Source organism: Eretmochelys imbricata, chromosome 1 (assembly GCF_965152235.1).
Source record: "Eretmochelys imbricata isolate rEreImb1 chromosome 1, rEreImb1.hap1, whole genome shotgun sequence".
Taxonomy (NCBI): domain Eukaryota; kingdom Metazoa; phylum Chordata; order Testudines; family Cheloniidae; genus Eretmochelys; species Eretmochelys imbricata.
This window is the reverse complement of record NC_135572.1, coordinates 274,508,170-274,533,153: the sequence shown is the minus strand read 5'-3', so window position 1 is coordinate 274,533,153 and position 24,984 is coordinate 274,508,170. Positions and strand designations below refer to the sequence as shown.

Genomic DNA, 24,984 nt, shown 5'->3' with positions numbered 1-24,984 from the left:
TTAAAAAGTAGAATCCTAAAATAAGAAATCAAAGAAAGCACTGTGGCGGAGTTACAAGAGGACTGCTTGAAAAATATTTCCTCACTCTCCTTGCAGACTGTAATTTAAAAGTCTTCACATAGTGTCATTCTCCTGTCAGTGCTGCAGGAAGAAATAATTACCAGCCTTTTTTAGTTAGTTACAAGGCCACTCTTACAGTGCAGTCTTCCTCTCTACTGGATTGAAATGTTGCCGTAAAGGAAAGGCTGTGCTGTGACTACTTGGAGTGCAAGGCACAACAAGAACCAGAGGACTGTTTTGTATCAGAAAATTGTAGTTTCATACTTGGTATTAATTCCTCTTTTGGCTTCTTGTCCAGGTTCTACAATCCATGGTAGATTGGCAAGAGTCTTTTGTTCAGATGGATCTATCTGCTTTAAAACAAATACAAATAAATTCACACACTTAACTGGATCAGCACTTTTGTACAAAACATCTCACATACTAGTTTTGCGTCTGCTGAAGAGGTCATAGAATAAATCCCATGGTTTTACCATCACAGAGAAATCTGTACAGGACCATAGCTTACTTATAACTAAGCTTTATTAACGGCTTGATCCTGAGATGTGCTCTAACCTTTTTTAATATAGAGCCAGATGACAGCACCAGTGGCCAAACATTTTTCTTTCTTAAGATAATCTTTTACAAAGCAAAGCATTCTGTCACACATCACAAAACTGCAAGTTAATTACCTTATAGTAAGTGGAGGTTCTTTGAGATGGGTGGTCCCTATCTGTAGTTCTCTGTGGGTGCACATGTGCTTCATGTGCCCAGAGCTGGAGAATTTTGACAGCAACATCCATCCGTCCACGCATGCACCCTGGCTCACTTCCTACCTCCAACCAAGGAAATAAAGAGCGGGGCAAACTGACCACCTCTCCATTTCCTTCTCTACCACAAAACAGACGATCCAAAACAAAGGGGAAGGAGGGTGGATAGTGGAATACAGAAAAATACCACACATCTCGAAGAACCTGCAGCTATTATAAGGTAAGTAACCTCTTCTTCGCATGCTGGTTCTTAAGTGTATTGCACTGTGGGCGACTGACAAGCAGTACTCAACTAGGAGGAGGTTGTGAGGCTATAGGTGGCAGAGCTGAATGAAGGACTGCCATTCCAAAAGATGCATCAGCAGAGGAGTCCTATACCAAAGCAGTCTCACAAACATGTGGACAGAGCTCCACATAGCTGATTTACAGATGTTGAGTAAAGGCACCTCTTGAAGCGATGCCATAGACATTGCTTGTGCTCTTGTGGAATGAGTTCTTACCCCAGGAGTTGGGAGAAGATTAGACAGCTGATAGAGCAAAATACAGCATGAGATCCATTTTGAGATTTTTTTTTTTTTATATCCTGACCCCTGAACTTTTCTTCTAAGTATGTGTGTGATTTTGGGAAGTACACAGGTAAGTGAATTGTCTGGTTCAGGTGAAACTCAGAGACTACTTTGGGGGTGAATTTAGGGTGTAAACATAATGAAACTTTGTCCTTATGGAATATAATGAAAGGAGGATCCGCCCTCAGCACTCCAAGCTCATCTGGCTGAGGTGATGGCTACCAGGAATGCACCCTTCATGGACATGAGAGAGACATGGAGCAAGAAGCTAATAATTCAAAAGGAGCCTTGGTGAGTACTGAGAGAACAAGGTTCAAGTCCCATTGAGAAGTATCTTTTTTTTTCTTTTTTAAAAAGGTGGAAAGGTTCTGATTAGGCTTTTCCAGAATCTGCTCGTCAGTGGGTGTGAGAAGATCGAAGAGCCCTGTGAAAGTGGAGGGCAATCTGACCTCATTCCATTAATAGCTACTCTTTGTTTGGGGTTGTTTCACCACATATGTATTCACTGAATAGTAGTTCTGTCCAGCCTGCATTTCTCCAGCTTTCTTCTCAGAGTGTGTCATGTGAGCCTGTACCAAACACCCTTGCTGAATTCCAGGTATACTATGTCCCCAGCATTCCCCCTATTCACCAAATCAGGTACCCTGGCAAAGAAGGAAATCAAGCTGGTTTGGCATGATTTGTTCTTGGTAAATCCATACTGGCTGGTGGTGATTACCTCTTCATCCTGCAGGTATTCACCAATTGGATGTTTTGTGCACTGCTCGAGTAGCTTCCTAGGTATCGAAGTCAGACTGACTGATCAATAGTTCCCTGTTAATGAACTGATCTGTGTCCAAGAGGCCATCCCCCATCACCCTTGCTGGGCAGGCTCCCAGTGGATGGAGCATTCAAAAGGGAGCAGCTCAACCCAGTCGGGGCTGGCTGAGGAGGAGAGCGGTTGTGTGCAGCAGCCTCCTGCTGGGAAGCCACTGGGACTCCAAGTTGCTGGGGCTGAATCTCCTAGCTGCACCATGGGAAGCCAGTCAACTACAGGAACAGAAGGGGATGAGTTGCTGTTGCCAGTGGAGGAGCTGCCAGGGATGAAGCAGAGGGAAATTGAGAGGGATCCCACATCCAACCCTGGAAACAACACCGGAGGGACTGGGACGAGACTAGGACGCGACTCAGGGAATGTGCCTGGGGGTATTGGGACCTGAACCCGGTGTCAGGATACTTGGTTTTGAAGGGCCCTGGTTCAGAACCTGGTGGGGGAAGGGTGGGCCTTGGTTCCCCTACTCTCCCCACTCTATAACAGGGTTTAAAAGAGAACTGGATAAATTCATGGAGGCTAAGTCCATTAATGGCTATTAGCCAGGATGGATAAGGAATGGTGTCCCTAACTTCTGTTTGTCAGAGGGTGGAGATGGATGGCAGGAGAGAGATCACTAATCATTACCTGTTAGGTTCACTCCCTCTGGGTCACCTGTCATTGATCACTGTCGGTAGACAGGATACTGGGCTGGATGGACCTTTGGTCTAACCCAGTATGGCCATTCTTCTGTTCTTATGCACTGATTGCCACCAAGTGGACCCGTAAGGAGCTGACGGATAAATCTGCTGTCTTTATGGAAAGGATACAGTCCAGAATGAGAGTAATACCTGTAGCTTCTAGGGGTGTGTGTCGTTTATGTGCTCAGACAGAAGAACGCTTCCACTTGGCTAGGCAACATTTCCTAGTGGAATCCTTCCTATTGTTAAAAAGGATGTTCTGTACAGGTTCAGAACATGATCGCTCTAAGGATGATGCCCATCCAAAAACCAGGCTCTGAGATGAAGCAGATGTGTGTTGGGATACTTGATCTTGCTGTTCCTCTGGATCAGGAGATCAAGAATGTTGGAATAATGATCAGTGCCCGAGACAACATGTGTAGGAGGTTCAGGAACAAAAACTCTCTGGGCCAGATGGGGACTTGTGCCCTGTCCTGCTGAATCTTGTGCAAAACTCGAGACAGGAGTAGTAGTGGCATAGGGAAGGCATAATTCAGATGGTTTGACCATGGAAGCAGCAGAACATCATCCTGTGAGTAGCAACCTATGGCTCGTCTGGAACAGTAAATGTTGCATTCCATGTTTGTTCGGTAGGTCAACAAGTCCCTGGTGGGGGGGTCTCCCAGAGAATGAGAATATTGTTCATCACAGAGTCATGTAAGTCCTACTTGTGATCGACAGAAAAGTGTCTGCTGAGAGAGTCCACTAGCACATTCCTGGTTTCCTGGTAGGTAGACTGCTGACAGGGTAATCTGATTGCTGATGCACCAGTTCCACAGACTGACAGCTTCTGCACATGGGAGATGGATCTCGCTCCTCCCTGTTGGATGTAAAAGACAGTTGTGATGTTGTCCAACATTATGAAGACACAGTGACTTTGAATGACCAGGAGAAAGGCTTTGCAAGTCCTTAAAACTGTTCATGGCTTTAGAACATTGATGTGCATCCTGGATTCTCGAGATGTCCAGGTGCCTTGTGCTTTATGTTTGTCCATGTGCAATCCCCAACCCAAAAGGTAATGATCATCCTGTCCGGTGCAGAGGCGAGGAAGGGAATACCAACACATACCTGGTGGGGATTCTTCCACCATAACAGCGACAGTTTCAGTTTGGTGGGATCAGTCACTATGGTGTTCATGGATTGTCGGTTTGGCAAGTACATAGCTTGGAGCCATGCTTGTAGGCAATGAGGGTAGAGTCTTGCAAATAGCATGACATAAGTGCATGAGGCTATATGGCCTAGGAAACAGAGACAGGTCCTGACAGGCACTCGTGGGTTGCTTATGACCTGGTCCATAATAGTGTTCATAGCTGAAACCTGTCCTAAACAGGTAAGCCCTGGCCATGGATGAATTTAAGGAAGCCTCAATGCAGTATAAATTCAATGTAGGGGTGATGATGGATTTTTTTCCAGCATTTACGCTGATGCCCCAAAGAAGAGAGGAGTTGCAGCATTGTCGAAGTCAATGTACGGGCCTCTTGGCATGACCTGGAGCCAACTGTCAAAATGCAGATGATGGTGCAGGTACAATGTCTCATATAGTCTTCTACCACAGAAAACACCTTGGTAACTACCCTGGGGAGGTAGCAGTGCTGAAAAGGAGTACTCTGTATTGAAAGTGATCAGAGCCCACCATGAATCTATCTGAGAAAATGTCTGTGAGCAGGGTGGATGTCCACACGAAAGTAGGCGTCCATGTCAAGAGCTGTAAACCACATGTCCTTTTCCAGGGATGGAATTATAGATGCCAACATCTCTATAAGGAACTTGAGTTTGTGAATAAAGAGGTTGAGATGGCAGAGGTCCAGACTGGATCTCCAACCGTCCTTCTTTTTGGGTATTAGGCAGTATGGCAAGTAAAAACCACCCCCTTAGTACTGCAGAGCAATCCACTCTATCATTCCTCACTGTAAGAAATATTCCACTTCTTGCTTGAGACTGTTCTAGTGCAGTGGTCCCCAAACTTTTCAGGGTCATGCCCCCCCTTACTGCTGTCCATGCCCCCACCCAACTGGGGCCAGGAGCAGGGGTGTGACTCAGAGCGGGAGATGCAGACAGGGTAAAGGGGGTTGAGGCTGAGGCTGTAGCTGGGAGTGGGTCTGGGGCCAGGGCTGGGAATGGGGCAGGGGTGGGGCAGGAAGAGTTGGGGCAGGGTGGGGACTTGGGGGAAAGGGTGCAGTGTGGGTGGGGCCTGGGGGGATCAGGGGTCAAGCACCCCCTGGAAACTGGGGAAGTTGGCACCTCTGCCCCTGGTAGATTTATAACCTCTCTCAAGAGGGCGGGACCCAATGGAGTGGGAGACTCTGGGTCTGGGGGAAAGTGAAAATATGCTCAGGAGGAGTGTAGGTTTCAGCTCTTCCTGGAGTGAGAAAGGTCCTGGCCACCCAAACCACAGTCGGTGCCTCAGCTATTGAAGACAAAGATGGTACTGTGGGTAATGCTCTTGGTGATTGGTCTTCATCGGTGCTGGTGGATCCTACGGTTTCTGTTTGGGGGATACCAGAGGCACCAGTGTCCTCGATCACAATCCAGTGCTCGTGGACGCCCTTGACTTGAGGGCTTTCTTGTCATGGTTTGAGACACACTAAGTTCTCTTGGTCTGAGCTTGCTCAGTTTAGGCAGCGATGAATCTGACTTCTTTGAAGTGGGTTTGGAGGAAGACTTAGCCTCCTGCTTATGGGAATTCTCCCAGCTCACCTGACAAGACGTCACTGAAGGATCTATGGGGGTAGACCCCTTTGCTTTGGACTTGGACCTTGTGGCAGGAGGTGCACTCCTTGCTGAGTCAATCTGATATTGGGGCAGGGGGTGGCGGGGGGGAAAGTTCCCTGGCCTGGGTCTGACTGAGGCTTCATGGCCTTTTCTATTAGATGCTTCCTAAGGTGAAGTTACCACACTTCCTGGGTCTGGCAGGGGAATGAAGGGCAGGTATTACACCTTGCCATGATGTGGGTGTCCCTGAGGCACTACAAACAGGTTGGGTGGTCAATGCTGATTAAGAAAAATCGCGGGCAGGAAGCCCAAATTTTGAAGCTGAGAGTCCTGGACATAATGCGGTACCCCCAGATCAGGGAGGCTAACTAAGTAACTCTGAAACACTAAAATGATCAGATACAAACTTTAAAACTCTAGAACTATGAACACTATTTACAGATATGTACTCATATTCCCAGAAAAAGGAGAAATCCAAAGCTTTGGACTCTGGAGGTTCCAAACCGGACTACGTGGCGGTGAGAAGGAACTGGGGAGGTAGTTGCCCCAGCCCATCTTTTATCTCCTCAGTTGGAGGCACAAGGATAGCCAGGGACGTATGTGCGGACCAACGGACTTGACTTTCACATTTCTCTGGCTTCATGCACATGGAGTGCGTGCATACTCACCGTGGAATATGCATAGGGACAAGCAGTCCAAGAGAACAACACCTCTGTGCCATTTACACACTTCAGAAGGGAGTTTTAAATTGAGTTAAATTAATAACATATATATTCTAGCCATGCTGATCGTTCCATCTGGCCTTCATTTGGGAAGGAGTATCAGTTTAGATGAAATAACTTCACCAAAAACCAAACTATATCTAAACAATTTTTATTTTAGGTTAGAAATGTGGTTGCTTTCTTTTCAGTCCTGACAGATGCTTATTAGATCTTTTGAGACTTCAGTATTAGAGCTGACCAAATTTCAGACTTTCCAGTTCACAAGAAATTCTGACATTAGTTTCAGCCTGATTTCGATGGGTCAGTTTCACTGCTGCTATTGAGTGGTGGCCACCAGTAGAACTGACATGAATCATGTCAGCAGCAGCTGGGGATTCTGATAGCCATGGATCTGGGGCAGCCATGCCATGCAGAGTGCTCCTGGGGTAGGAACCCCAAGGCTTCCAAGCTCCCAGGCCAGCTGGCTCCCTGACCTGCCCAACTCCCATTCCTGCAGCTGGTGGCGCTAACTGGTGGTGGTGGGAGTCCAGCTGGCTGGGAGTCCAGCTCAGCCTCAAGGAGCCTGAAAACCCCCGACTCCCAAATAAGCTGGGGCTCTCAGAACTTTCAGGTTGCCTGCTGCAGTTGTGGGAGCCTAGACCTTGAGAGCCACATCTTGTGCTATGGCTCCCAGGGATGCCATGCTCCTGACTGCAGCAGCAGGGAGCCTCGAACCTCAGAGCCCTAGCTCAAGCAAGGATTTTAGGGCTTTCAGGCTCCCCGCTGCTGAAGCTAGGAGCTGAATCCCAGTTAAAGCTGGGACTTCCAGGATTTCCTGCTCCACTACAGGGAGCCTGGAAGCCCTGGGGTCCCTGGACCCAGACCAGACCGCATGGTTGCCCAGGAACCATGGACTTTTGAAGCCCACTGTTCCCAGTAGAACTGTATCCATAATTTGACAAAAATTAATTGAATCCAAAGTGTTTTTGTGAAATATTTAAGCAAGTCAGCATTTTTTGATTGAACTCTTTAGTTGGACAATTCCTGACTATACTCAGACTAGATTTTAGCAATCTCTTGGACTGCAGACTGTCTTTAAGTCTCACAATTTCTAGCTCTTTTCCAAGTTTCCAGGAAAGAAGTTGTGTGTGTGGTGGGGGCCAATGAATTCTGGGACATCTTTAAGTTCTACATGCTCCAAATAATATTTGACTAGTTCAACCAATACCCAAAGATGAGACTAAAGACCTTTCCTTCTTAAGTGGAATGTCACTATAGATCGTGATTTTGTTAGGAATTGTGAAGAGGGAGATCAGGTCAGGGAACCTGTTTGGGCTTATGGAGAAAATATTAGAAAGGCGGGGTGGATTCCAGAGAAGAGGAGCTTTGAAAGCAGGGAGACTGTTGAGGGTCAAAAGATAGGAAGAAAGGAGAATGAGCTGGTTCTGATGGGAGGAGAAATGTAAAAAAATAGAATAGGAAGAAAGGATAGAATATGAAGAAAGGAAAAGGAAGATAATTGAAAGTTCAGTCAAGTCAAATTAGGATTCAGTTGTCAGAGGCCTTATCTGAACCAAAATTCTGTGCTTTCAAAACTTGCCAATCATTGATTTGCATCTGCAGTGATACTGTATTGGGGGAAGTCAAAGGCACTCAGTTAGAAGACACATCAGGATTATTGTGCTAATACTTGATTGTCCTCAGAGGACTGGTTTTTGTTTAGTTTCTAAAGATGAACATATCAATGTTATGGTCTCATATTAGTGGCAAAGTTTAAAAAAAAGGGATAAAATACATCAAGCTACATTTTGTGTTGATTTACACCTTGTCGCAATCTCAGTGAAGTCAATGTGATCGCACAGGTTGTAAATCAGCGCTGACTGTAGTCCATGGCATTTAAAACAGCTACATTACACATGGAAATAAACACTGAAACATGTCACGCAGTGGAATCACAGCAGAAGAGATGCCTGACTAGTACTACATACATACATACACAACTCCTTAGAGTGGAAGGGTCTGAGATAAAGTGTTACAAATTGTTGGCATGCTGAGATTCTACAACTCCTTGCAGACTGTCTTTGGAGTGATGGATGCGGCCTAGCTTGTCTTGGGGTTGCTTTTCTGACCAAACAAATATGTAAACTACTATCAGATTCATGCCAATGTATTTTTTTGTATAGCTGGGTTTTGATTTTCCTATTTGTTACTTACCACAGACTTTCGAATACTAACACGTGGTTTTGGAATTGGTTTGGTGGGTTTATTTTCAAAGCTTTCTGGGAGGGTTGAAGAATGGCCTCCTTTTCGTGCTTGTAGTGCGAGCTGGTAGGCTACCTCGAATGCCTGTCCAAGTGTTAGAATTATTTCATAGGCTAAATTCTGGAACAACAACAAAACATTCAAAATTAGAGTTAGGATAAATTAGCATTTATGAATATTAATTACGGACAATCCTGCCTAGTGCTGTGGGGTAGACTTTTACATGCCTGTAATGTACAAGTCAATGCTACCATATAAATATATTAATAATACAAATAGAAAAGATCTAGCAGGCCATCTTCAGTGTATCTTCAACATCTGTGATTCAATGTATATCTATCAAAGGGCAATCAAAGTGTGATTTGCCTTCATAAAAGGCATTATGCAATTATTGTACACAATCTCTCAATTGCTAAACATTAAAACAGGTGACCAGATTAGGTCAGTGTGGCCTACTGACACCACATTACCAATACATAAATTGATGTTCTTGTATTTCTTCTCTGTGGCTTCATTCTGTGTTCCAGCATGATGATTCAAGGGAAATTCCTGTAAGTTTTATTTTAGTGACAGATCACAGAACTGAGCCAGTGGAAGGGGAGGGTGAGCCAAATCACACGCTTCCTCAACCAAGTCTGTGTGCATCATCCCCCAGGTAACCTTGATTGACTCGCCTTCAAGATGCCACCCATCTTGTTCCATTATTTCTTTAACATTTTACCCAGCTCTGCTTCAAGCCTGATCTCCCGACATGCCCTCTTTCAAAATCTGCAGTTTGAGTCATTACTTCCCTTTTCTTGTGTTTCTGAACACTCTGTGCTGCACTATCAGAGAATAGCAAAGGAGCAGGAGGGAACTCAACTTCAGTGAGCATTTCCAGAAAATCTAAAGGAAAATGGTTACAAGTGCACCCTTCACTTTACTGGGCTGCAAGTTGAAAATGCCGTGAGCCACATTCTCAGGCTTTGTCTTTTGCAGGAACTGGCCAAAGGGCTCTTGGGTGTTCAAATTCTCATTTAGAACTAGAACATCAGAGAATCTTGGGAGGTTACTGTACATCGTTGTGTGTTTGTTACCAAAGAAGTCAGATTCTACTAGAATAAGACCACTGGGTGACTGCATAACTAGAATAATACGAGTGCTCATTCATTGAGTATATGCAAAATGTAGGATAGAATATTTGTTAAAGTAGCTGCTTGCTCAAAAAGTTGTGAAACTTGGACATTTGGATTTAAGGGATTAGTGTGACCATTTCCTTTGGTTTTGAGTAATGTCGGTTCAGCTTCCCTGTGGAACCTTTGAGCTTCAGATATGCACAAAACCCAAATCTCAAAGTGAAATTTAGTGGAAACCACCATGCTTCATTCAGTTTCAGGTTGAAACCATGCTAAATCAATCACACATGACTTTGATGCAAAGCCATACATTTGCACAAGCTCACTGAATAGGTTAGTGAATCTTTCAGCTAACCGTGTGTATGTTTCTAGTTTGTAAAAAAACAATGAAGCCATACAAGATTTGCATAAGTATAAAATCTGCCCTTCACTAGTTAGACAGTATAATTTTATCCTATCTCCTTACTTCAAGCCATAAGCTAAACCCCCACTGTCGTCGTGAAGGTATTTTCTCTCATGCTCTTTTAACACCCACATTAGGAACAGTGTACCAAATTCAGACCTTCTGAAAGCAGGTGCACCTCCAATCATTTCAGCTAACGAAAGGGGCCAATTACTCCATCAGTTGCACAGGTGCAATTCTCACTGCCTTATGTGACAGTTGCATCCATGCAAATGATTAGGTTCATTGTAACTGGGTCCCAGATTTGCATTTGGCTCATTATAAAACCAGCTTTGGTCACTGTCCAGTGATAGACTAGATAGAAAAATTTACTTTTTAATTTGTCCATCCAAATGTGATCAGCTGCTGTCAAGGTCCCTGGGTAGGCTGTCCCTGCTAAGACCCTTTTCCAGTCCACTGAGTGCACTTTTTTCAAGTGACAGGTCCATGCCTTCACTTCTGTTTGGGATGGGATCTCATGAGCCAAACACTTTCTGACTTGGTCGCTGGGTTACACCCCCCCTAGTTGTCAATCATGCTGTAACAGCATATGTTTGCAGTGATACGGAAATAGCTTATTTAAAACGAAGCAGGATTTATTTTGCCAAAATGTACAAAGTGCCCCGCAAAGTGGATTTAAAAGAACAAAGAGACTTATATGCATATTTCCTTACCTAATCTTAACTGCTATATCTATAGCTCAAGAAGGTCTGTCTTATTTCCTATCTCTGAGATGGGAGATCTAACCTACACTTCATGCCGCATACTTCTCCTGCTGTGAATGAGTTCTTCCAGTGTGTCAGCTTTTTCATTGACACACCTAGGGCCAGTTCTCCCAGCTCACTCACCATCACCTTCCCTTTTCTAGGATCCTTGGGGTTTCAGGTTTCCTTTTTTCCCAGGCTTAGCCTTGGGCAGAGTAAAGACATTCTAAACTGGATGGAGCCAGCTAGGTAACTTCTCCCTCTAGAAGAGGGCCTAGTCATTGTTCTCTTAGCTGCTTTGAGAGTGTGTACCTGAAGCTGTCTTAAATCTTAGTACTTGTTGTGGTTCCTGCCCCTAGGCCAACCTCAAGCTCCAGTCTGTCTTAACCCTTTGCATTCAAGTAGGCAGCAAGACAGAAACTGAACAGAGAAACCAACTCATCCATGGCATTCATAAGAAATAACACAGACTTTTTCTCAGTTCATCACAGTTGCTATGATCACATCTACCACCACAAGCTGCTCAAGGTTTCATACCTTTGACACTGAAATCACCTACCTGAACTGACAAGAGTAGGGCCAACCACTTGACTTAGAGAAACCTGGTCAGAATTGGTCAGTGCTGCAGATGTAGTTTGCCGCAAAAAATTCACAGATTTTAAGGCCTAAAGGGATCATTATGCCAATCTAGTGTGAATCCAGCTGAACACAGGTGACAAATTGAGAAACCCATCGGTCATATTTGCCACAAATGTATAGAATGACACATTTTATGACTCCCAACGGAGCGCCTATGCTAATGTCACAAGATTAACACTTTAGAGACACATCCTGCACTGCTGTAGTAACATGACAGTGCACTGCCCCACAAGATTGGATTAATTGTAGTGAAGATTATATATTGATAAGGAATAAGTTGACAGGACTGGGTAGAATAATGGTCCTGGAAAAGTAAGTCCAGCAGTATTGTGATAGTGCACTTTACAGCATGGCATACAAGGTCATCGGGACACAGTCTGCACTGGATAATTATGAGATGACAGAGCAGATGGGAACATAGAATGTGCCGTGCGGCGACAGAAGAAATGTCCAGGTAGTCTGGGACCCTACCTCCAGTAGTAGTTAAAAATAGTTCAAGGGATGCTGCGAATCATTTCCCTCTTTAGCACATTATATAGTGGGACAACAGTCATGCCCAGAACCTGAATAATCCACAGAGGCACTTGACATGCAGTAGTCACATGTGAACATAGGTGTGCCTAGTAAATATGTTCAAATATATCCTAGTAGAGAGAATGGACCATATTGCATTAAAGAATATTATGTCTGTAAGTGGGAAAGGAGTCAGACATGATGTATTAAATTAGAAAGCACCTTGAAACGAGGCAAGGATGCAGTGGAATTAAGAGTCTTCAGGCTTCTGGTGATCTTTAAAACAGGAAAACTCAACTGCAAAAAAAAATCTAGATACAAACTGGGTTAGTTTTGGGGATTTCTCATTTACAGTATGTATTCAATACTGGAATGGGAATACTGAATTGAAGTTGCCCAGTATGGGTGCCTTACATGTGCTACACCTGAGTAGGGGAGTGGAAATGCCACAAGGTTCCCTTGCAGAGTTTCCACTTGGGGTGTTTGTGGAGGACACAGGTTTGCTCCCAGTGGCATGACCAAGGAGGTTCAGCACTGAAAAATCAGTGGATCCCCCAATATCTGTGGAGGCCTTCTGTCCCCACAGCCCCTTTCAGGCTCCCTGGAAAGGAAGCAAAGCTGTTGGACCCATGTGATACTTGGACTCCTGCAATGGCTGGTGGCCTACCCTTCGCCCAAGGATGGTCGAGGAGGAAAGTAAGTAAGTTAATCCTGCCAGGGTATGTCCAGGACATCACAAAGAAATTCAGAAGAGGTGGATTGTCTTGTTTTTCTTTTTTTAAAGTTCAAGTTGTAATGTATACATGCTTCAGCATGCCAGCCTGACCCAATAGTCTCCTGTCACTTGTATTCTGATTGTTCTATTACTATTTTATATTTGTTTTATTTAGGACTGTCAAGCGATTAAAAAAATTAATTGCGTTTAATCGCACTGTTAAAGAATAATAGAATATCATTTATTTAAATATTTTTGGATGTTTTCTACATTTTCAAATATATTGATTTCAATTACAACACAGAATACAAAGTGTACAGTACTCACTTTATATTATTTTTATTACAAATATTTGCACAGTAAAAACAACATAAATAGTATTTTTCAATTCGCCTAATACAAATAATGTAGTTCAATCTCTCTATCATGAAAGTTGAACTTAAAAATGTAGAATTATGTATAAAAAAACTGCACTCAAAAATAAAACCATGTAAAACTTTAGACCCTACAAGTCCATTCAGTCCTACTTCTTGTTCAGCCAATTGCTCAGACAAACAAGTTTCTTTACATTTGCAGGAGATAATGCTGCCCACGTCTTGTTTACAATGTCACCTGAAAGTGACAACAGGTGTTTGCATGGCACTGTTGTAGACGGTGATGCAAGATATTTACGTGCCAGATGCGCTAAAGATTCATATGTCCTTTCATGCTTCAACCACCTTCCAGAGGACATATGTCCATGCTGATAAGGGGTTCTGCTCGATAACAATCCAAAGCAGTGCAGACCAATGCATATTCATTTTCATCATCTGAATCAGATGCCATCACTGATTTTCTTTTTTGGTGGTTTGGGTTCTGTAGTTTCCACATCAGAGTGTTGCTCTTTTTAAGACTTCTGAAAGCATGCTCCACAGTTTGTCCCTCTCAGATTTTGGAAGTCACTTCAGATTCTTAAACCTTGGGTCGAGTGCTGTAGCTATCTTTACAAATCTCACATTGGTACGTTCTTTGTGTTTTATCAAATCTGCAGTGTAAGTGTTCTTAAAATGAACAACATGTGCTGGATCATCATCTGAGATTGCTGTACCATGAAATAAATGGCAGAATGTGGGTAAAACAGAGCAGGAGACATACAATTCTCCCACAAGGAGTTCAGTCACAAATCTAATTAAGGTGGGTTTTTTTTTAAAACAAGCATCAGCAGCATGGAAGCATGTCCTCTGGAATGGTGGCTGAAGCATGAAGGGGCATACGAATGTTTAGCATATCTAGCACGCAAATACCTTGCAATGCCGGCTACAAAAGTGCCATGCAAATGCCTGTTCTCACTTTCAGGTGACGTAAATCAGAAGCACGCAGCGTTATGTTCCGTAAATGTAAACAAACTTGTTTGTCTTAGCAATTGGCTGAACAAGAAGTGGGACTGAGTGGACTTGTAGGCTCTGAAATTTTACATTGTTTTGGTTTTTTGAGTGAAATTATGTAACCAAAAAAAAATCTACATTTGTAAATTGCACTTTCACAATAAAGAGATTGCACTTCAGTACTTATATGAGATGAACTGAAAAATACTATTTCTTTGTTTATCATTTTTACACTGCAAATATTTGTAATAAAAATAATATAAAGTGAGCACTGTACACTTTGTATTCTGTGTTGTAACTGAAATCAATACATTTGAAAATGTAGAAAAACAACCAAAAATATTTAATAAATTTCAATTGGTATTCCATTGTTTAACAGTGCGATTAAAAGTGCCATTAATCGCGATTAATTTTTTTGTGTTAGTTGCGTGAGTTAACTGTGATTAATTGACAGCCCTAGTTTTATTACATTAAGTGCTTTTTATTGTGTGAAAGTTTCACAGGTTTACATATGGCACTTGTCATAAATATAAAGGGAAGGGTAAACCCCTTTGAAATCCCTCCTGGCCAGGGGAAAGCTCCTCTCACCTGTAAAGGGTTAAGAAGCTAAAGGTAACCTCGCTGGCACCTGACCAAAATGACCAATGAGGAGACAAGATACTTTCAAAAGCTGGGAGGAGGGAGAGAAACAAAGGGTCTGTGTCTGTCTGTATGCTGGTCTTTGCCAGGGATAGACCAGGAATGGAGTCTTAGAACTTTTAGTAAGTAATCTAGCTAGGTATGTGTTAGATTATGATTTCTTTAAATGGCTGAGAAAAGAATTGTGCTGAATAGAATAACTATTTCTGTCTGTGTATCTTTTTTGTAACTTAAGGTTTTGCCTAGAGGGGTTCTCTATGTTTTTTAATCTAATTACCCTGTAAGATATCTACCATCCTGATTTTACAGGGGGGATTTCTTTATTTCTATTTACTTCTATTTTCTATTAAAAGTCTTCTTGTAAAAAACTGAATGCTTTTTCATTGTTCTCAGATCCAAGGGTTTGGGTCTGTGGTCACCTATGCAAATTGGTGAGGCTTTTTATCCAACATTTCCCAGGAAAGGGGGGGTGCAAGTGTTGGGAGGATTGTTCATTGTTCTTAAGATCCAAGGGTCTGGGTCTGTAGTCACCTAGGCAAATTGGTGAGGCTTTTTACCAAACCTTGTCCAGGAAGTGGGGTGCAAGGTTTTGGGAAGTATTTTGGGGGGAAAGACGCGTCCAAACAGCTCTTCCCCAGTAACCAGTATTAGTTTGGTGGTGGTAGCGGCCATTCCAAGGACAACGGGTGGAATACTTTGTACCTTGGGGAAGTTTTGACCTAAGCTGGTAAAGATAAGCTTAGGAGGTTTTTCATGCAGGTCCCCACATCTGTACCCTAGAGTTCAGAGTGGGGGAGGAACCTTGACAGCACTACATATATTATTGTTGTATCTTCACTGTGTTATTAACGTTTTTATGAGGCTATACTAAAGCTTCTAGGATATTTAAAGTAAGAGTAGATCATACATGTGATCTTTAGTTTTTATAGATTTTCCATTAATGGTGATGTGCAAAGAATTTGTTAAAAATAAAGATTTTTGGCCCCCTCCTCTTTTTTTGGGGGGGGGGTGTATAAGGAGGACCTGAAGCGTTCCTTCTGTTTCATAAAGATTTTTTCCCCCAATTCTTTTTCTTACAGCTCAGGATTGTCAAGTCTGGTCTTCACTGCTGTGGTGGAATGCTGCCTGGTTTTACTAGATAAGCTTTTCTGGATGTGTGTGCCCCTCTAAAAGCTTACTGTGAGCTAACACATCTCAGTAGAAAGGGGCAGGTTAATAAGGCCAGCCAGTGTCCCAAATATGGGAGTTAAAATAAGTGTTGGCAAAACCAACAAAAGTACAGTGGAGTTTTAAATAATTGACTAAAAATCCCTTCCCTGCTCAACTGCTAACTTTCAGTTTCTTGTCTCTTGGGATTTCAAAATTTGCCTAGTTCTCAGCCACGATAGAATCTTCAGGGGCAGACGAGCCCAGAATTTCTAATATGAAGGCAATCAGGAAACTTTTTTTTTTTAATACATTTTTCAGGCTGTCTTTATCCATCATAATGAAGCAATAAAACAGAACAAGCCCAGTTTTTCCTTTTGAAGATCACCTTTAACATTCCTCTTGCTTTTCCATATGATATGGATATACCTAGGTCCCAATTCTCTGATCCAGCCGAAGAGTGTTCAGTGCAAGTCTAGAGGGATGCAAAAGAAGGAGAAGGTGGCTTTATGTTGGGCAGGCTTTGGTCTGGTCTGGCATGAATTAGAGCAGGCTGAAAGCTGTTCTGATCTGTGCTGGCTGCTTTCTATCACCAGGAGCCACGGACCAGCTGAATTAAGGGCCTGTGTCCTGTGGTGAACTGGAGTTTGGCATAGGATCTGCCATGGTGACTTTTTATTGTTGGAGGATCCTCTGTGGAGCAGGAAATGCTTCAGTGGCAAGTGAAACCAGGTTTAGGGCTGCTTTGTGCTACTGGACAGTGCAAAGCAACCTTTGTTGTACTGATGAATCAGGTCCTACCTGTGTACAATATTCTCAAAGTCTGATGTTTTGGGTATTTTCATGCAGAAACATTACTCTGTATGTGAGTGTGCTAAGCTGCACATAGTCTCCCCTGAATACTAAATATCAACAAACCTTGTAGTTTACCTCTCCTTACATTAAATTTGATTTCTCCTCCCCAGGAAAATGTGAAATTAGATGAAGCCTTTTTTGCAAGTTAAAAGAGGAGAAAAAGTTATTGATTTTAAAGTATTGTGTCTCTATAATATTTATTTTGTAGTTGTCAAAATATATTGTTAGAAATAAAAATAAATACAAATTCCCATTTTTCTACTGACACAGTTGGATTTGCTGGAAAGAGCTATTGTAATATGCTGAATATAAGAACACCTTCTGCAGTTATTCATATATGTGGTATGTAGCCCAGGACTGTATTGTTTCTATGGGCAAAAACCTGCTTGCAAGATCAAGCTACCATAGGAACAAACAAGTACTGTACTTTAAATAGAAAAAGTGATCTCAATCTACTGTATGTTTATGTTGTGCTTATTTAGCTTTTTTTTTGATGGCACTTATGCTTGCATCAGAAATGTTACATCCTGAGGAAAAAAATAAAACACAGAGAGAATATTTGAACAGGCGGCACCCTGGTGAGAATTAGAAACAGCAGGAGAATACTATGTTAAAACAGCCAGACATGAAAGTCTATCTGTACATCTTAAAATAGCTATTATAAGAGCTTATGGCATTTAGTACTACCCCCATGGTAAGGAAGATACTGGAATTATCCTGACTCTCTAGTCTCTACTTGGAAGGCAGAGAAAAACTGAATTATATCTACTATACCTGAAACTCTACATGTTTGTGGTTAAGCCTTATTGACAAGAGACAGTACACTGGAGCTAGTATGAGCTTTTCAAAGGATTGGGGAAATTAATAATCCATATTGATTCAATCAGGGCAGTTCTAGCTGGTTCACTTTTTATTAATTCCACCCTCTTTAATTAATAACACATCTTGTTGACCAAGGTCTAATATTTTTAAATATAAATTTAATTTTCTTTCTAGTCCCTATTCAGATCAAATCTCAAGCATTAAGAAATTAATCAATACAAACATTTAATGAAAACTAAAATTTCTTCTAAATGCCTTGAACAGCTATTTAAAATAATTAAACCTTTCTATTTTACCATTTAGCAACACTGCCTGTCTTAACAGCTACAGCGGTACGTTCAGACATAGCTGAATTGTTTCTGATGTATCTAACGGATCTATATTCATGGGCAATGTGTTTCAAGAACACATGCACAATATACTCTGAGGATTTTACATATTTGTGCAATTTTTACTCAGGAGTCAACTCCGACACTCCTCGAGTTGGCACGCTCCAGTGGTGAACCGGAGCCAGGAAATGCCATCGGGTACTTGGCCTCCTTGGCAGGGGCTAGTACACATGCAGTGGCCTTTTTGGAACCCGTGGGCGTTTCCCGCAGTGCAGGGACCGCAGTCAAGGTGCTCCTATTCAATGGCCTCTGAAGGAAGGGAAGGGCTCTGCCGCCCCTTTGGGCAGAGTCCAATCTGGACTCTGGTACCGAGTACCAGGAGCTGGCATCACGAGAGTCAGTCAGTGCAGGAGTGCCCTCAGCCGGTGCCGGCCTCCTCCTCCTCCTCTTCTCCTGACAAGGCTGTGTCGAGAACGGGCGTGTTGCTTTCACAGGACGACTACAAGGCCCACCAGGAGCTGCTGAATAGGGTGGCCAAAAAGTTGGGCATACAAGTGGAGGTAGTAAAGGAGTCCAGCTCATTCATTACAACAGCCCACTCTTGTCTGAGGCTGTTGGGTCACATGGCCTTGCACATATGTGGTGCAGCTTGCAAAGTTACACCTCAGGCCCCTTCAGACATGGCTGGCTTCAGTGTACTTGCCAAATCGCCACCATCTGGACTTGGTCCTCATGATTCCTTCCCTGGTTCTTGCCTCTCTCAGTTGGTGGCTGGACACACTGGTGGTTTGCGTGAGCATTCCCTTCTCACAGCCCCATCCGTCAATATCCCTGGTCTTAGACGCATCAGCGCTAGGCTAGGGAGCTCACCTAGGGCTCCTCAAGACTCAAAGCCTGTGATCTCCAGAAGAGCTCTCGCAACAAATCAATGGCAGAGATTTGTGAAAAGCATTCCATTTTGGGCTGGTGCTTATGAACAACACTGCAGCCATGTTCTACCTCAAAAGGCAGGGAGGGTCTCGCTCTTTCCCCGTGTAAGGAAGCTATCCTCTTACTGGACTTCTGAATAGCTCACTCAATTCACCTTCCTGGAGGGAAGAATGAAATGGCATATTGCCTCAGCAGGTCTTACTCCAATCACCACAAGTGGTCACTTTGCTTGGACATCACGAGGGATGTTTTCCCGTGATAGGGGACTCCCCAGATAGATCTGATTGCAACTACGCACAACAGAAAGCGTCACCAGTTTTGCTCCCTGCGAGGCCACAGTCCGGGTTTGCCCCCAGATGCCTTCTTGCTCCCATGGACAGATCACCTGTTCTATGCTTTCCCCCCATCCCACTAGTGCACGATGTTCTGCTAAAAATCAAGAGGGATCGGGCACGGGTCATTCTCATAGCCCCAGCGTGCCCCTGAAGCACTGGTTCACCACACTGTTAGGCCTTTCTGTGGCTACTCCGATTCCGCTCCCTCTATATCCAAATCTGATCTCCCAGGACCACGGTCGTTTGGTCCACCTGAACCTCAGCTCCCTCCACCCGATGGCCTGGAAAGCTCCATGGCTAAATCCCAGAGAGCTGGCTTGCTTGGAGCAGGTTTGCCAGGTGGTCTGAGGGAGCAGGAAGCCCTCCACCAGGGCTACGTACCTCTCAGAATGGAAACAGTTCTCCATATGGGCTTCCCAGAGTGGAGTCTTGTCCATGCAGTTGTCTCTGCAGGACATTCTTGACTATTTGCCTTGCCTGAAACAGCGAGGTTTCTAGCGATTCCCTCAATTAAGGTCCACCTTGCAGCGATTTCGGTGTTCCACCCCCCTGGTGGTAAGCTGGTCTGTTTTTTCATACCAGATATCCATTCATTTCCTCAAGGACCTGGAAAGACTATATCCCAAATATGAGAACCCGTCCTTCCGTGGGACTTAAACCTGGTCTTATCAAAATATATGAGCCATTGGCAATGTGTCCCTTGTCATACCTTTCATGGAAGGTGACTTTCTTAATGGCCATTACTGCGGCCAGAAAGGTCTTGGAGATCTACGCCCTCACGTCAGATCTCCATGCACAGTTTATTTTAAGGATAAGGTACAGCTGCGTCTTCACCCCAGCTTCCTCCCGAAGGTGGTTTCCCAGTTTCCCAGTAATCAGGCAATCTTCCTACCTGTTTTCTACCCAAAGTCACATGAGATTAGGGAGGAACATCTTCACACTGGACATTAGATGTGCCCAAGTGTTCCTTAAAGAGGTCAAAACCATTCTATAGATCTACCCAACTCTTCATAGCGATTGCTGAAAGGATGAAAGGTCTACCTATCTCAGCTCAGAGACTTTTGTTGTGGATCATATTATTCATTCATCCGTGTTATGAGCAGGCAGGTGTTCTGCCACCAGCTATCCTGATTACCCACTCCATGAGAGCGCAGGCATCATCAGCATTCCTGGCTTAAGTCCTACTCAGGACATTTGCAGAGCGGTGACTTGGTCATCAGTGCATATGTTCTCTAGTCATCACGCCATTACTCAACAGGCTAGGGACAATGCCAGTTTTGCTCAAGCTGTTTTACAATCAGCACGTCCATGAACTCCGATCCCACCTCCTTTGTAACTGCTTGGGAGTCACCTACATTGGAATGGACATGTGCAATCACTTGAAGAAAAAACAGTTACAAACCTTTCTGTAACTGTTTTTCAAGATGCGTTGCACATGTCCATTCCAGCACTCCTACCCCTATTTATTGGAATTGGCCGGAAAGAAGGAACCAAGGAGGTGTGGGGTCGGCTGGACCCTTTATACCAGCGCTATGAGTGTGTGGCACCAGAGGGTGCCAGAGCCACTCCCATGGGTACCACTGACGGAAAAAAATTCTGGCTACTGTGCTTGGGGCACGCACACACCTACATTGGAATGGACATGTGCAACACATCTCTAAGAACAACAGATACGGAAAAGTTAGTAACCATTTTTTTCTGATGAGTTTACAAACCACTTGAGATTCACTGTGGTAGCTAGTTACCATGGTGTCCTCAGATCTCTTGAGAGGTGTATAGCCTTGTAGTTCAGCTATCTATGTGATCTCTTTAAATATAGAATATATTTTATCAAAGTAAATGTAAACATGTGATACAAACATTTTCATGTCATTGCATATATTAGCAAAGAAAGTTTTATACCCTCAGCTTTTCTAGTGTGTAATTAATTGAACACACTGTAAAAATCTAAGCATATAACTTTTAGAATATTGCAAGATCAAGCGACTTATTTTTGAGCACTCTGGCCCAATACAGGAAAACTCTTAAACACACACAATCATAGAAATGTAGGGCTGGAAGGGACCTCAAAGGTCATCTAGTCCAGTCTCTTGCACTGAGGCAGGACCAAGTCTATCTACAGCATCCTTGGCAGGTCTTTGTCTAACCTGTTCTTAAAAACCTCCAACGACCGGAATTCCACAACCTTCCTTCGCAGCCTATTCCAGTGCTTATGTATGGCTACTGTTAGAAAGTTTGTCCTAATATTTATCTAACCTAAATCATTCTTGAAGTAGCGTAAGGACATTACTTCTGGTCATCTCTTTAGGGAACAATTGATCACCCTCTTTATAACAGACCTTAACGTATCGGAAGACTTTTACCTCCTCTCCCTGGGTCTTCTTTTTTTCAAGATTAAACATGCCCAGTTTTTTTTTTAACCTTCTCTCAGAGGTCAAGTTTTCTAAACTTTTTATCATTTTTGTAGGTCTGGACTCTCTCCAATTTATCAACATCTTTTCTCAAGGATGGTACACAAAACCGGACACAGTTCTCCACTTGTGCCAAGTGGAGTGGGACAATGACCTCTGGTGATTTATGTACAACACTTCTATTAATATACCCCTGAATTATATTAGCCTTTTTAGCAACTGCATCACATTGTTGACTCTTATTCAATTTGTTATCTACTACAACTCCCAGATCCTTTTCAGCAGTAGTACTATCTAGCCACTTATTTCGCATTTTATAGTTGTGCATTTGATTTTTTCACCCCTAAGTGCAGTATTTTGCACTTGTCTTTGCTGAATTTCATATTATTGATTTCAGACCAATTCACCAATTTGTTTTGAATTCTAATCCTGTCCTCCAAAGTCCTAGCAGGCCCACTCATCTTGTGTCATCTGCAAATATTATAATCATACTCACCACTCCATAATCAAAGTTGTTAATGAAAATATTGACCCAGTATGGGACCCAGGAAAGATTCCCGCAGGACCCCACTAGATACACCCCCCCCAACTTTGACAGCTAATTACTCTTTGAATATGGTCTTTCAACCAGTTTTGCACCCATTTTATAGTAATTTAATCTATTCTAGACTACATTTTCCTGGTTTTCTTATTAGACTGTCGTGTGGGACTGTATCAAAAGGCTTACAAAAATATCAAGATATATCACATCTACAGGTTCCCCTCCATCTACTAGGCCAGTAATCCTGTCAAAGGAGGAAATTAGGCTAGTTTGACATAATTTGTTCTTGACAAATCCATGTTGGCTACTACTTATAACCCTATTAACCTCTAGGTGCTTACAAATTTATGGTTTAATAATTTGTTCCAGTACCTTTCCAGGTATTGAAGTCTGGCTGACTGGTCTATAATTCCCTGGGTTATCTTTGTTCCCCCTTTTAAAGACAGATACTATGTTTGCCCTTCTTCAGTCCTCTGGGACCTCACCCATCCTCCATGAATTCTTGAAGATATTTGCTAACGGTTCCGAGATTGCTTCAGCTAAGTTCTTAATTATGCTAGGGTTATTTTCATCAGGTCCTATTGCCATCAAAACAGGTAATTTATCTGAACATTCTTTAATGTTCTATCCCTATTTTGGCTTGTGTTACTGCCCCCCTTATTGTTAATATTAATTGTGTTAAGTATCTGGTCACCTTTAACCCTTTTAGTAAAGACTGAAGGAAAATAGGCATTAAATACCTTAGCCCTCTTGATGTCGTCCATTATTAGTTTTCCTTCCCTGCTAAATAGAGAACCTACACTTTCCTTCATCTTTCTTTTGCTACTAATTATAGAATCTCTTCTTCTTGGCTTTTATGTCCCTTTCGAGGTTAATTCATTTTGTGCCTTAGCCTTTCTGATGCTGTCCCTGTATGTTTATGCTATTCTTTTGTACTCATCTGTAGCAATTTGTCCTTGTTTACACTTTTTATAGGATTCCTTTTTGATTTTCAAGTCATTAAAGAACTCCTGATGGAGCCATATCAGCCTCTTAACTAGCCTTATCATCTCTCCTTCACCCTGGGATAGTTTGCTGTTGCGCCGTTAATATTGTCTCTTTGAAACTGCCAGCTCTCCTGAATTCTTTTCCCCTTATATTTCCTTCCCATGGGACCTAACCTACCAGTTCTCTGAGTCTGCCTTTTTGAAGTCCATTGACCTTATTCTGCTGCTGTCACTCCTTCATTTCCTTAGAATCATGAAATCTAGCATTTCATGATCATTTTCACCCAAATTGCCTTCCACTTTAGGATTAACAACCAATTCCTCCCTGTCAGTTAGCATCAAATCTAAAATGGCTGTTCTCCAGTTACCTCCTCCACCTTCTGAAACAAAAGGTTGTCCTCACTACAGTCCAAGAACTTACTTACTGGACATTTTGTGTTTTACTACGTTACTTTTTTAACAGATTCTGTGTAGTCAAAGTCTCCCATTAATACCAGGTCTTCTGTTTTAGATATTTCTGTTATTTGTTATAGAAATGAATCACCCACCTCCTCCTCCTGATTTGGTTGTCTGAAGACCCGTACCACGATGTCAGTCCTGTTTTTCCTCTTTTATCTTCAACCCAGAGACTTTCAGCTGCTCTGCCTCTCACCTCCTTCTGAATCTCAGAACAAGTGTGTCTATTCTTAATGTATAATTGTAGGGGGGCGCCTGCCCCACTCCAGCAGAACAGGGAAAAAGAGCAGCTAAGGGAGTGGCTGACCACAGCTATGGCCAGCCCAGTTGGCCCTGATAAGAGAGCTGAGGGCCAGGAGCTGAAGGAGACTCACTCTAGCTCTGGAGTGGGAAGAGCTAGCTGCCTGGGAGCAAGGTACCGGAAGCGGAGCAGTGCTAGAGAAGGGCAAAGGGAGCAGGGGAGCTCCAGCCTGGTAAACCCCCAGGCTGCAGGCCTTGTTTAAAGCCAAAAGGTAGTGGGGCTGCGGAGGGGCAGCCCGAGGATAGGCAAAGGCAGCAGGTCCTACCTCTTTGCCAATGATGAGTGGCCATTACACGGCAGTCTGCCCCAGTGAGTGGTGGCTAGATGATGACTGGCAGTAGCCACTGAGGCAAGGTAGGCTTAAAGGGGTGGGTGTTCTCCTGGGAGGGGAGACCCAGAGCAGGGATACTGCAGAGGGCAGAACCCTGAGGTAAAGGGCACTGGGATCCAGGATGCACACAGGGCCAGTGGCAGGCGAGACATCGGCCTGCAGAGGGCGCTCTGTACACTGGAAAAAGAGCTAATTCCCAGATGACCAGCAGGAGGAGCTCCACCGTGAGTCTCACTTTGCTACAATAATGCAACACTTCCTTCCTTTTTCACCGCCTGTCCTTGCTTAACAAACTATAGCCCTCTATACAAATATTCCAGTCATGAGATTTATCCCACCAAATGTCTGTGATGCCATTAAGTCATAATTTATCTTATGGACTAATACTTCCAGTTCTTCCTGTTTATTCCCCATTTTCCTTGTATTTGTGTACAGATACCTAAGATATGCCACTGATATCCTATTGATGCTCCTATGTCCCTATTGTAATTTTCCTTTTCCCGCCCAACATTTAGCCCTCTGTTAAGGTAGTCTTTTTTAATACCTATATGTGAGCTTTTGTTACTTCCCCATTTTGAACCTAGTTTAAAGCCCTCCTCACTAGGTTGGTGAGTCAGTGTGTGAAGATGCACACATTAGACCATCTCCCTCCAGCAGTTCTCCTTCCTGGAACAGCACCCCAGGGCCAAGGAAGCCAAAGCCCTCCTGTCAACACCATTTGCTCAGTCCTGCATTCATTTCCAGGATTTGCAGTGCCATTGGCTTCAATGGGACTACTCACATGCTTCAAGTTAAGCTTATGTGCGTTCCTGGATCGAGCCAAATTATTC

At 43.3% G+C, this 24,984-nt stretch overlaps 1 protein-coding gene across 16 annotated transcripts in view; it reads right to left on the bottom strand.

Moving 5' to 3' along the window:
* Positions 1-302: 302 nt before the first annotated feature.
* Positions 303-24,984, bottom strand: part of ANKS1B (ankyrin repeat and sterile alpha motif domain containing 1B) — a 754,695-nt gene continuing 730,013 nt past the window's right edge. For 10 of the 16 annotated variants that reach the window (XM_077807668.1, XM_077807665.1, XM_077807669.1 and 7 more), the window contains 2 exons: positions 8,533-8,700; positions 303-413 (listed from right to left, as the gene is read on the bottom strand). In XM_077807668.1, coding sequence (XP_077663794.1) covers positions 303-413; positions 8,533-8,700 — 279 coding nt within the window. The remainder of the gene's footprint in view (positions 414-8,532; positions 8,701-24,984) is intronic. The other 6 variants (XM_077807666.1, XM_077807671.1, XM_077807673.1 and 3 more) reach the window with 1 other exon arrangement.